Raw genomic sequence first — 14,394 nt, forward strand, 5'->3', positions numbered from 1 at the left:
TAGTATCATTATTGTGCAAAGTGAATTTGTTACATTTAAATACTGCTTTCTAGCTAAAGACAAACATTTTCACTGAATACTGTAGTGTGTGTAAATAAATACATCACATGGCAAAACTTGCTATATATATATATATATATATAAAATACATCTTGTTGGATCAGTATTAAATGAATTACTGTTTCTAGAATAGCCTTTTCCTTCTTCATTACGTATATATGTTTTATTTTATGTCACTTATTTACAGTTTATTTTACATTTTGTTGACACAATTTGTGTTTTAATTATTTATCTAAAAATAGCTTTGTGTGTATTTAAAAAATAATAATTAAGAATAAACAAAAACATTCAGGACTAGTATGAAATGTTTGAGATCATCATATTTGGTGTTGCTGTTCATTAAATGTAATTATATGGATTTAAAATTCTCCTGTGCACTAAATGTATCAACAGTTGTCAACATGTGGTTCGATTGTGGTTTCACTTGAAAATATTACAAATACAATAATAATAATAATAAAGAATACTAAAACTGTTTTGGTGTGATTCTGTGATGATGCAGTGATGGGTAGAATGTATTTGTTGTGCATGATGACAAACAGCAGAGACGTTAATATTTAAATACATGTAGAAGAGCAGTGTGGAAATAATAAAAGGGGATTTTGTCATTCACACAAAGCAGCTCAATATGTCTGACCATCACAATAATTTCACCCCAGCTGTGTCCACTATAAACCTCTCCTGATTAATAACTCCATGACATCACAAACTGCATTCTATCCAACAACAGTAATAAATCTAGCATTGCTGTTATTACACAGAAGGCAGAATAACCCTTTTTTTCCCAGCCCGTCACTTATGACATTTTCATCTCATTAAACATTTACTCTGACCTTTAACTGCCAGAAGCAAGTACAGTACCTCTGCTCTATCAGACCAACACTTATCTATAGAACCCACCACTGGTCCCTGGGGCTGCCAAAACAAAGCTTGGCACTCATTAATGGGCTCCAATTGCGGCATTTACTTTCAACCTGGGACATTCTATAGAATGTCACTGTAGGGCAACGGCATGGACATCACTAATAGTCACTCCTTGATTAGAAACACTGAATGGTCAATGTGTGAAGGCTTCCCCCGATGGCACCTCTGGCTGTGCGGGTTACTCTAGTATATGAGCCATTAAATTTACTGTAGTGCCATTCCATCCAATTCCCACAAAAAGGCCCAGAGCTGAAATTCAGTGGTAACAGGTGCAAACAAAGGCAATGCCACATCAGAAACACATGAAGGCATTTTAGAGCCTTTTAAAAAATGCCCCTTGGTGATGCTCATGCACAGCCGGACCCTGGCATAGGCAATAGGCAAATGCCTAAATGGCATTCCAGACAACAATCCAGAATAAGAAAAAGAAAAAAAAAGTATTTTTCTTATATCTTATAGTATTCAAATATAAAAAAGTAGTTGGTACTATATGTTAATATAGGATAAAACCCAAGTGACTTTATTTGGCCCAAAACACCTTAGCGAGAAATTATCATAGCAAATAGTGTCTCTGGATGGCATTACTTTGTCATCCAGCACCACAGTAAAAAACTTATCCTTTAACTCTCATATTAAGCAAATCTCAAGGACAGCCTTCTTCCACCTCCGGAATATCTCTAAAATCAGGAATATCTTGGCCCAGAGTGATGCTGAAAAACTAATCCATGCATTTGTTACATCGAGATTAAATTATTGTAACTCTCTACTGTAACATATTTCTCCAGTATTGGCTTCCCTTCATTGGCTTCCTGTAAAATCTAAAATAGAGTTTAAAATCCTCTTGTTAGCATACAAAGCTCTACATGATCAAGCTCCTGTGTATCTCAAAAACCTGTTAGTGCCCTATCATCTGGGCAGATCAATCTGTTCTCAGTTTTCTGGTCTCCTGGAAGTTCCTAAAGTGTCTAGAAGTAGAACAGGAGGCAGAGCATTCAGCTCCCAGTCTTAGTACGGGAGGCTGCTACTCCCTCCACCTTTAAGGCTAAACTCAAAATATACTTATTTGCTGAAGCGTATACCGTATATCAGCATTAACTTAACCACTAGAGCGACATGGACTTGTCCATAAACGGTCGCATTCACAGACCTTGGAGTCGCTGTTAGCTTACCAATAAACTGGAAGAGATTCAAATTCTGATGTAGCTGGTTATGATTTACAGTTTGCATAAACAGGACTGAATCATAACATAACCTAACCACTAGAGTGGACATGGGCTCGTCTGTGAACGGTCGCATTTACAGACCTTGAAGTCGCTGTTAGCTTACCAATAAATGGGAAGAGATTTGTCACCTTTACAATAAGTACTAAATAGGCCACTGGGAGTGAGGCCCAAGGCCAAGGCAGGCTGACTTGATAATAATGTATCATGTTTTTCTGCAGTCAGTGCCTTCTCGTCGCCTGTCTCTCTCTGTTTCAGGTGTCCTGAAGCTGATGATGACAGTTCCTGATCTGTGGTTCACGGCTCAACTAGTCTGGGACACTCTGAGGTTCTATCTGTCTATCCTGTTCTGTTGGTCCTTCTGTCCACTAACTCCAACCAGTCGCAGCAGATGGTTGCCACCTCTGAACCTGGTTCTGATGGAGATTTCTGCACGTTAAAAGTGAGTTTTTTCTTCCCACTGTCACTAAATGCTTGTTCATGTGGATTTTGTTAGGTTATTTTCCACATGAACAAGCATTCATACGACAGTGGGAAGAAAAAACTCCCTCTTTTTTATAGGAAGACATCTCCAGAAGAACCAGGTTCAGAGGTGGCAGCCATCCATTTCAACTGGTTGGGGTAAGTGAACAGAAGGGCAAACAGAATAGAATAGAAGGATAGAACATCCAAGTGTCCCAGACTAGTTGAGCCGTGAACCATCAATCAGGAACCTCCAGCTCCAACATCAAGACACCTGAAACAGAAAAGAGAGCGGAGAGCGAGAAGACAGACTGTGGGGAAAACATGATACATTATGACAAACTCGTTCCTAGAGGTTGGTAAAATGACTTGCGGCATCCTCCACGCTCTGAAATGCTACCACTACAGACAAGGTTTTGTCTTGTACTGGTCACATGTAATGATATATGGGGTGGGCATCAGTGTAAATGGTGTGAAGCAGTGTGAGTAGTATGATGGGTTATGCAACGAGGGAAAAAAGTGGGAGTTGCAGCCTCCCGTACTAGGACTGGGAACTGGTTCCAAAGGCGAGGAGCCTTGTCGCTGAATGCTCTGCCTCCTGTTCTACTTCTAGACACTAAACTCTATTCTAGATTTAACAGGAAGCCAATGATGGGAAGCCAATACTGGAGAAATATGCTCTCTAATAATCTAATCTAGATGTAACAAATGCATGGAATAGTTTTTCAACATCACTCTAGGCCAAGATATTTCTGATTTTAGAGATATTACGGAGGTGGAAGAAGGCTGTCCTTGTGATTTGTTTAATATGAGAATTAAAGGATAAATCAGTATCAAAGATAACGCCTAAGTTTTTTTACTGTGATGGTGGGTGACAGTAATGCCATCCAGAGACACTATTTGCTCTGATAATTTATCTCTAAGGTGTTTTGGACCAAATAAAATCATGTTGGTTGTATCCTGGTTAAGAAGGAGAAAGTTACGGCTCATCCAGAATGTGATGTCTTTAAAACAATTAAAGCCATCTGTATAAAAACGTATATATCAGGTGGTTTTTCCCAAAATCCTTCACACACATTCCGTTTATTTACTCTTGACTGTGCATTTGTCAGTATGAGGTGCGATGGACTGGTGTGTGGCAGCTGAGGTGACCAATCATGTTCCAGTGAGGTCCACCAATAACACCACATCAGCATCTTTCTTTGTTTACATTCAGAAATCTGTATGTATAGCATTATTCATGTCACTTTTGTTTAGATGGACTATGCATTGGTTTTAGGTGAAACTATGACATTATTGTGTTTCTTCTGTGTTGCACCTGAATTATTGCTTGGCCCATATGATAAATGCAACAAACTCATGAACTGTTATCTTCTTAAATTTTTTTTTAAAATGAACTAAGTGAACTATCAGTAAAATGAATCAACACTAAACAAAAAAAGCTCAAAAGATAACAAATGATGATAAAGCAGCTTTAAATGTAGACATTTAAATCAAGACGTGGTGGCAAAGAAGTGCAATAATCAGCTTTTACAGGTGGAAAAACAACAAGTGAGGCCTAATGAGGTCCTGACAGCATGCAGGGGGTGGGGGGCTTCCAGCAGGTGAGCTGCTCTCTGTACTGCCCTCCTGCTGTTTGGGGAGGTGGGGGTGTCACCCTGGCGTTTCATCCTTTAGCCAATCATCATCTCTAATAAATGAATCTCCACAGGAAGTGACATACTAATTATGTACAGCAGGAAAGGACTAACTGCAATTATTCTCCATGTTAAAGCCTTTCCCTGCCAATACCCCCCCCAACCCCCCCCCTCACCCCTCTTCTGTCTTTATGAGTGTCCTACCTTCACCTTCACCTTCCTCTTGTCCTGAAGCTCATCACCTGTGTCCCCAGTCCATACACAGTTAAACTATACATATATTTCTATGTGCATGTATTAGTGTCTATTGCTGGTTGAGGGGGTCGGCCTTGGTATTTAGCAGCATATTGATCAGAAAAATAATCAGAGGGCTTTCATCTCACTGAAGGATGTGGCGTTCTAAAGGGCAGCCACCTCTACACCCTGCCTGCTGCCCTAACAGGGGTGTCATTTACATATATAAATGCACTAATGAAGAAAACATCAGTTAATTAACTGTGTGTATCCTTCCTCTGAGGACACTAAGCCTTCAGTTAGTTTATTTTGTGTTTTAGCCGATTAACTTATTTCACCCGTTTCAGATCAGAGCTAACAAACATTTGTCTTTTAGAAAACGTTTTTTCAGCTGACAGTTGCTGATAAGGTAACTTTTGCAAACGTGTGTTGCTGTTGTGCAGTGGTGTCATCAACACAGATTCCAAATGGCAGCGTTATTTTTGTCGACTAAAAAAAAACTCCTCATCTTAGTTTTCTTAATGTTGAAAATGATATGCTACTGGGCTTGCAGTAGCGTTTTTTTTTTGCACATTTACTGGTATACGATGCACTGGCACGCCTTGGGATGTGGGATAAAACTCATACTGGGCTTAACTCTAGACACGTTAATCCCAAATACCTGCTTTAGGTACTACCATTCACTCATTCCCCCTGTTCACAGCCACCACCATTATAGCTAAACTTCACACTTGTCACCATACTGGCTGGATTACACAACATAATAAGCACAATATATTCTACAACCTCACATCTCACCCTCACTGCAAAACAGTCTTTTCTTCCCCACCTTTTCTATTTCCTGCCTTGAGTCTCTTCTCCCTGCTCCCTTTCCCCTCCCCCTCCACTTAGGTGTAACACTGCTCTCCCTTTTTATATCCTCCCTATAATAAAAGATTTCTTACCCTTCCTTAGGGAGGGCTGGTGATGGTCACAATTAAGAAATAAAATAAATCAATGTATTTTATTGCAATAACAAAATATGCATTGTTGTCTCATAATGATTGCACTTCTTGTAGTGTTGACCTTTGACAGCATGTGCAGACAAGTTAAAAAAAAAAAAAGAAAATGATATGAAGGTTTGTACGCATATTTCTCAATTTAAACATGTATAGAGCAAAAAAGTGTGATTTTTACAAACGTAAAAACCATCCCATATCAGGTTGCTAAATGCCAATTGAATCTTTGAAGAATCTTGTACATTACCAACAGATTTAGTCGAGTAAAATCATTGAGATCAGTGGTTCTCAACTGGTCCCACCCTGGGACCCACATTTTGCCATGGACATTAAATCGCGACCCACTTTTTTTTCCATTTTTTTTTTATTATTCAACCAACAAAATGTTTTTCAAAAATAGCTGTTGAAAACACATATATAATATTTTTTCCAACATAAATCTACATATATTCCTGCATTTCACAGCATGCCTAACAAAAGAAAAGTTTCTTTCAAAATAAAATACAACATGAGAGACCTTAAACATTTATTTAATTTTGACCAGCTGTCCGCGACCCACCCAGTACAGGTCCACGACCCACTTTTGGGTCCCGACCCATTAGTTGAGAATCACTGATTTAGATGACTAAACTGAAATAGTCCCGACGACTACATATACACTAAAACCCAGTTGCATTTTAGTCAAAAGACTACGATTAAAACTAAATGAAAATTTGTTGTCAAAATTAACACTGGTTTGCACTTCAGTGTGGATACTGTACAACTATCATTCCAGTCAATTACTCTTCTAACCATAGGAGTTTATACAGTTTATCACCTTGAATAGACATTACATTTGAAAATATTCTCCCAAAACATGTTGCATCTTTCACATGCATTAATGTACCATTGCATGTGACGCTAAACCAGTGGTTCAAAACTTTTTCACAGCCCGTACCCATTCACACAACGAGGGATTAGGTGTCCAAGCACTCAGCTAAATAGTGGAGGAGGTCTGATTGGGAACGAGCTACACCTGAGTGCAAAACATGAGTCAGCTAATCAACCCACGTTAACGCATGAAACTAGAATTAGAAAAAAAGAAGACCACAGAGCTAAACACAAATATAACCACAACCTGACACTACTGGCATTTCTAGGGAGAAACATATCAGTTTTAATTGTATGTGTTTGAGACGTGTCCCTTGGGTTTTGACTTTATTTAGATGAAAACTTTATTTGAGATGGTGACTCATTTTGAACAATAATAATCCTCACTTAAAGCTGGGGTACTCAAATTATTTTCTTTAATTTAAAAAAAAAAAAAAATTCTTATTAGCATCATATAGTTTATCGTAAAAATAATCATTTCTGAAAAAAAATCGTACGTCTGCGTGCTGTCTGAGCCTTATAATTAAGTATTTTACTTAATAAAACCCCAGAAGATGGCCGCACGGTGGATGAGGGGTTAGCACTTCCGCCTTACAGCAAGAAGGTCCTGGGTTCAAGCCCTGGGGTGGACACCTGGGTCCTTTCTGTGTGGAGTTTGCATGTTCTCCCCGTGCCCCGTTCCTCCCACAATCCAAAAACATGACCGTTAGGTTCATTGGAGTCTCTAAATTGCTCGTAGGAGTGAATGGTTGTCTGTCTTTCTGTGTTGCCCTGCGATGGACTGGCGCCCTGTCCAGGGTGTACCCCCGCCCAGCGCCCAATGAGAGCCGGAGATTGGCAACGGCAGACCCCCGCGACCCTGAACAGGAATAAGTGGGTCTGAAAATGAATGAATGAATGAGTCTTGGTGGTCACCCCCTCCAGCTCCAATCACGGGATTTAGAGAAATGAGGGGTGAGCAAAGCCCACGAAGGAGCCTCCTCATTGGCTGCCACGATATATAGTGAAGCGCGTGAACGGTACGAACTTGTTTTCAGTAAAGAATGGCTGCCGAACACCCACCAGGAAAGATCGCTATACCTGCGCTAGCTGTTACTGCATATACTGCTAAAAAACCCATAAAAAGAAAATCAGAGGAAGAAAAGAAAGACGCGGTACGTCTAAAAAACTAAAGAAGAGCCAAAACTTGAATAAATATTGGTCTGGCGTATTCCAGATGGAGGGCACTGCGGGTCAGTCTTGGACTAACTTTGGACGCACAAGTAGCTGTTTTCCTTCTAGACAGGTAATCTATTGTTCCATTTTCCTATATTTTGTGTGCATCCTTTAGCGTGGCGACGTGTATTACTGATAGTCACACAATTGTTGTTCCTTGTATTGTAAACAGAGACATGGTTTGTGGTGTAGGACAAAAGGCTAGTCACGCTAGTCACGGTCATGTCCAAGAATTTAAAGCCCATTGTCGCAACTCAGATGTGCTGTAAAAAACTATAACTTGTATTGCCTGTAATGTAATGTACTGTTTCACAGCACTGGTTTATTTTAGCTTGATTGGGCACATTGCAATAGTTTTTTTTAGCCCCTCTTAGCGTCCGGGGAAAGTTTAGTTCCTTCCTGGTTTTGTGTTGGGAAGACAGTGATCGACTGTAAAGGGTCATAGAAATTTAGAATAAAATAGGAAATTGAACAGACTGCAGATACTGGGAATACATTTGTTAGAAAGTGTGGGTGTTCAGTGTCTGGTGTTGGTCTCTCTCTGGTGATTCTGTAATTCATATATATTTGTGTTAAATGGGAGCTTGTTTTTAACAAAGGAGGGATTGATATGTCATTACTGAATCTCTTCTGGTCAGACTGCCCTAAGCAGGCCAGATAGCGTCGTACACTGATAGCATTCACCAAGGTCTTTTCTCAGAGGTTCTGGAGCTGTTATTTACCACTATCAGCGACATACAAAACCCTGAGAGCACAGAACTACAGCAACTACAATGTGAACTCAAACCATGACACCGGTCTGCTTCCAAAACCCACTGACCAAATAAACCCTGTGTCCACATCTGACCAGCAACCCTAAAGCTCGACACATCTCATTCATCCAAAACCGCCACAACAGAGGCCAATGTGTAATTTGTGGCAATGCATGAAGGCTTCTGACTGCTGGTCGATTAATGTTCTATTAGGGGTCTTGTGGTACAGCTGCTGACCAGCAGAGGAAGTGAAGATGGGTTTCTTGAATTTAGTGGTGGCCAAAAGTTTAACAGTTTCTCATCAGATCTGAGCCCATGAACCATGTTTACACTAAATGTTTATCATTCAGTCTGAAAACAGCTGCTGGACACAGTGAGTGTGACATCAGCTACAGAGCCAGATGTTTCCTCGAGAAACAGATGGCCATTAACTCTGTTTTTGTCTCTCTCTCTGTATAGCATTACCAAAATTGTGGCATGGTTTCACTTTATTGAACTCTATCCTTACCTATCCTGTTATCCTGGAGCCAATCACAGCATGCGTGCAGCAAGGCACAGTACATACTGGACAGGTTCCCAGTTCATTGCAAAGCATAAAGTATGTCAATCAATGGTACAGACATATCTACTCCTAAAGTCTGGTACAATCTATAAATAATATATTCACAAACACAACATGGTAAAGAATGAAGGTATTGAGAGAGGAGTCACGTGGTGAGTTGGGTTATTTTGGGGGGGTCTGAGCCCGTCAGCCATGATGGTGGTAGACGCCCCCAGAACTTCACGCTTTCGCCAGAGCTTTACTTTTTGCGCATTTACGTAGAGGAATACGACAAGGAAAAAGAAGAAAAGCAATGCAAAAAGAGAAGGCGAAAGAAAAGGGACCTTACAGGGACAAACTGATACCAAGCACAAAAAAGAGGTATTTGGAGAAGCTAGTGGACATTCGCAACATCGACCCGTACGAGCTATCTGCAGCGGAATGACACAGAGACCTGGACCTTTTACCTCTGTGCACATACATGGACATCGTAAATTACCTAGTTTTTGGTGTAAGTTACTACACAATGCAGGAGTTCAAAAGCCACAAGTCTCTGGAAAGTTACGAGACTTTCTGCTGCGGCTGGGTCCAGGACTTGGTCATCTACAAGCCTCCAGCTGGTGAAAACAGCGTTGTACTGGCAAAAGTACGTTTCTTCACATATGTGTTTTAGTGTGTCAGAGACAAAGGCACTACAGCGTCCACAATCACATAAGGTAACCTACACTTCTTAGCTTTAAGAGACAACTACATAAAGACATTTTAAGAGAACGTTCCAGAGTGAAAATGCAGAGAACACACTCTCATCCACGGGGGTGTGCGATCGAAAGTAAGGTCCTTTCTTCTAATTGCAGCCAACCAAGCAATCCGACGTCTCCTCGTCAGGTCAGATACTTGCTCTCCTAGATGCTGTGTCCATTTCGGTAACTTAACTCTTCCATGGCTATCGTGGGAGGTATTGGAGCTGTTCTTTACGCAGCAGTGACTTCCAGGCATGGTCAAACAGTGCGGAATAGCAAGTACCTCCGCTAATACCGCGTTAAAAACACATGTAAACAATCTGTTTTGCCGCGGGACTTATGCCAACATGGCGGCGGGGAGGATCGGGGGGAGGGGCTCTAGGCCGTGACGACAACTCCACATTCTCAATATATTATATATCAACTTCTAGTCTTGGACTCCAAACACAATTGATCACATGGAAAATAATGACAAAAACAATAGTATATAAAAAAAGAAGACATTTTCTTTATTTCCCCGTGTGTTGGTTTGAATTCCAGTTTCAGACGCCCATTGAAACATTCCCTGTGTTTGCATAGATCTGATGGCAGCGAACAGAGAACAAGACAGAAAATCATCTCTACTATTTCACTGTACCTTTTTTTTTTTTTGTTCCCAAACATAGTAACAGTTGCACCAGTACAATCCTAAACCGCAGTGATCTTAATCAGTTGAGAGACACTGCTACAAAGCACAATGAGACATTTATATTAACTTAACATTCCAATGCAAGTAGGAGCATGTAAACAAAAAAAGGTTATGTTTGACACTTGTACAATTCAATAAAAAGGTTGTTAGTGACAAATCCACGAAGGTTCTGGTGATGATTTTAAATGTGGAGGGATGAGATTAGTTTGGCCTTTTTCAGCCTTTTTCAGCGCTCGCCCATATTTATGACGACTGAAGTGCAACATGATGACAGCAATACAAAAAGAAATCCCCTTACATCCCATGCTACATATCATACACGCATCTGTCGTCATGAACATATATACCTACAACATGCAAAAAGGGTCCTCACTAGTTCACACCCTTTAGCGTGCCTTTATTATTAATCATATTATTCACACTGCATTGTAACGCATCACTTCTTAATGTAAGATTTCCCTTTACAACTGATGCACTTTAGGGGGCACCATGTTTGGTACACAGGCTGCGTTGTAAACATTCATTTTTCTAGGCTTTGAGAATAAATATCTAAACTTGATTTCACATTTCTAACCAACTTGTGGAATAATAACATTTTTCCAAAAATTTGAAAATTAAAAAAAAGAAAGTTACACTGACAGGTCCAGCTGTTTCATGTGAAGACGAAAAACACACGTAGGGCTGAAATACACTCACTGTGACCAGTGCTGTATACGTTGTATTTAGTGCACATAGTTAAACACAGTGTCAAGTATTGGTCCTACAGTGTGAGGTTTTTAGCACGCTGCTGTAAACGCTTTGAGGAAGTCACCATCAGGTGCCATTGGTTGGTTTCAAACCCTCCCTGAGCTGGTGGTTTAGGCTCTGCAAAACAGGGAATAAAGGTTAAAATGGGAAGTCAATCAATGACAAACACTTACAATGCATGTTTGCATTTTTAAATGTATGTTAAAAAAAGGAGGAAAAACATGACTGCATATTAGGGCCATATATATATATATATATATATATATATATATATATATATATATAAATAAAATAAATCTGTACACTATGAGCTTAAAGTCAGAATATTTTGAGAAAAAAGTTGTAATTTTACGAGAATAAAGTCGTATCTTGATAACGTAATTCCATGGGATTAAATAATGTTTTAAGATTGAAGTTGTAATATTTTGAGAATAAAGTCGTGATTTTATGAGAATAAAAGTGTTTTAAAATATGGCTTTATTCTCATAAATTTATGAGTATTCTCAAAATATCACAACTTAAATCTCATAGCGCTCAGATTTTTTATTTTTATTTAAATGTGGCCCTAATACACCGCCAGTGTTTTTTCTTTACTTTTACCTGTTTGATTTTGTTTGTCCAGCAGATGTCGCCAAAGCTGCTTTTCCCTTCTGCAGGGCGTCTGTTGTGATCAGCGGGCCTTTTCCTGAATTTATTTCCTAAACAGCAACAACAAAAAAGCATATTGTGTTTTTTTTTGTGTGTTCACATTAAACAATACCCAACAACATGACTTTGCATTTATTTGTGTGTGAACACACAGCAGTCTGTCCGTTGACAGGACGAGGTGGTGGAGGTCTGTTTGGAGGGTCTGGTCTATGTCTGCCTGATGGTTCCGACACATTTTTGCGTTCCAGAGGAGGTAATTGTGGACGTCCTGAGAGTGATGTTGAACCCTGGTTTAGTTTCTGTCCAGTGAGCCGGCCAGGCTTTAAGTCCTGAGTAGAGGGTTGTCTCTGAGGGGGTCCTTTCTGCTCGGGTGTAGGGGGAGGTTTCACTGCAGGACGTACTAACGCTGGTCTGGACCGAGCTGGACACGACGGGGAAGACTTTCCCTGAGGACACGCACAAAGACAACAGAAAATAAATCCATATGCAGATGACAACTCAGACAGAATAATGTAAAGTGCGCATCTTTACCAGGTGATCCGGCTCCTGTTTCTTCAAGAGGAATGTTGGGTTTGCATGTCCGGCAACATGAGAGTCTGGATGTAAAGGTTTGATTTCCACAGGAACACAACTTCTGAGAAATAAAAAAGAAGTAACTGTATTAGATTACAAGTACCAGTGTGGATTACATGTAAGTTTTTGGGTATATTTCTAAATCAGTCATTTTACTTGTACTTAAGTATGTCTTAAAAGAAGTAAAGTTACATTTCTACACCCAACCATTACTGAGTAAATTATTATTTTTTGTTTTAAAATGATCAACGGACATTGTGAAACTAAAAAAATGGATTGACCAGACAACAACTCACTGCATCACATCATAGCCGACCAATCAGATTAAACATAATGTACCAAACCAAAACAGCATAGAATGCCTGTTATTTTCTCAGTTTTAGAGTTGATAAATATTGCTATACTCTGAGCTTGACAACTTTAATTTTAATTTTAAATTGAATTAATTTGTGTTATTTTAGTTTTTTAAAGAATTGTACATTTTTGACAAACCTTTTATTTTATACAGATGACTTTGGGGAAAATAAATGAAGTTCCAATTGTGCAAGATATGTTTCTTTTTACGTTTATACACGATGAGATGTTGACTGTATGCAAAAGAACCGTGGCAAGATTTATTACTAAAAATAAATGTGGTGGGTGAAAGTAACTAGTAACTTTTACTTTGAGTACTATTTAATTGTACTTGTACTTGAGTATTTTATGTATGACTTACTTGCAACTTGTACTTGAATACAATTTCAATCAAGTAACAGTACTTCTACTTGAAATACTAGGAAATATCAATACTATTTACACTTACTCTGTTCACCACGATTGAGGTCAATTATAATTGTAATTGCGTAATTTATAACTAATTACCATTATGACGTAATTGTAATTCTAAGTGTATTTGAAAAAAATCTGTTGGTGTTGTAATCATAGTTAATTTGTAATTGAGTTCAGATAATTGACTTTGTAAATGTAATTGTCATGGAAATTCCATAAAAAGGCATGAAAATGGAAAAAAAAAATCTATAGTAAGGCATAAACATGTTTTATTTTAGGCTCAGTAATTGTGATTAATTAAATTTGAACTTTGGTAATTGAGAACATAATTGTAATTGAATTTCAGGAGAAAAATGTACTTGTAATTTTAATTGTAATTGGAAAAAATGCTAGTCATCCTATTCATAAATGGGTTTTAATTGAACATGGCTAATTTGAACTTGTAATTGTAATTGAAAAATGTAATTAACCCCAACCCTGCTGTTCACCAATAATAAAAAAAAAAAAAACATGCAAACATAGATGACTAGTAGCGTATACTTCAGTTCCGTACTCTGGCACTGGTGGTGGAGCTGATGCTTTGAGTGGTCTCAGCTTGTGTTTGTAGCAGCACCAGAGACCCATGGCAGAGAGGAGCACGAAGAGAGCCAGAGGGAGGACGAGCAGCACTGGAAGGAGGCTGCCTTTAGGAGGACGAAACACACACATCAGTCAGAATAAATCACACACAGCCATGGATCAGAAACACAACACTCACTGTGGGTGATGACGGGCCCACTGTCCACGCTGCCACCTGAGCCCCGCTGCTCACACAGAGGAGGGGCCCAGCCAGGGTCACAGTGGCAGTTATGGTTGTTGTTGCACAGCTAGATAGAGTATTTAGGATACTTAGTTACCATCATTGAGGCCATATGAAGGGTGTTGGAAATGTGATTTTAATTCATTTAAAGCTGCAGTCTGCAACTGTTGTAAAAGTAGCCTTTTGTCATATTTGCTAAAGCTGTCACTATGTAAGGACAGCTTGACATGAAACTCATTGAGTCCCCCTTTGGCAGATTACCATAATGCACCGCGACCGAGCAAAAAGAACCAATCAGAGCCAGGATTGTGTTTGATGAGGTGTCTGACAGCTGTTGCTCACAGTCCCCGCCCCCTTTCCCAGAGCTAGAGCACCGTCTTTTTTACAGTGTATGGTCTGGAGGAGTAGAAGATGGAATTAGCGACTTTACTGTTCGAAAGGTAATTATTGCTGCTTGATTTACATTATGTTTTATTTGTAATTGTTACACTAGAACTCTGTGGTGCATGTGTTGTTCA

At 39.3% G+C, this 14,394-nt stretch overlaps 1 protein-coding gene across 5 annotated transcripts in view; it reads right to left on the bottom strand.

The window, feature by feature from the left end:
• Positions 1 to 10,141: 10,141 nt before the first annotated feature.
• adam19b (ADAM metallopeptidase domain 19b) overlaps positions 10,142 to 14,394 on the bottom strand; it is a 30,997-nt gene continuing 26,744 nt past the window's right edge. For 3 of the 5 annotated variants that reach the window (XM_028460287.1, XM_028460289.1, XM_028460286.1), the window contains exons 18-23: positions 13,835 to 13,943; positions 13,631 to 13,760; positions 12,268 to 12,370; positions 11,889 to 12,182; positions 11,689 to 11,786; positions 10,142 to 11,205 (exon numbers count right to left, since the gene is read on the bottom strand). In XM_028460287.1, the coding sequence (XP_028316088.1) occupies positions 11,199 to 11,205; positions 11,689 to 11,786; positions 11,889 to 12,182; positions 12,268 to 12,370; positions 13,631 to 13,760; positions 13,835 to 13,943 (741 nt within the window). In that variant the 3' untranslated portion in view covers positions 10,142 to 11,198. Of the gene's footprint in view, positions 11,206 to 11,688; positions 11,787 to 11,888; positions 12,183 to 12,267; positions 12,371 to 13,617; positions 13,761 to 13,834; positions 13,944 to 14,394 lie in introns of those variants that run through there. The other 2 variants (XM_028460288.1, XR_003674973.1) reach the window with 2 other exon arrangements.

This window comes from Gouania willdenowi, chromosome 10, assembly GCF_900634775.1.
Source record: "Gouania willdenowi chromosome 10, fGouWil2.1, whole genome shotgun sequence".
Taxonomy (NCBI): Eukaryota; Metazoa; Chordata; class Actinopteri; order Blenniiformes; family Gobiesocidae; genus Gouania; species Gouania willdenowi.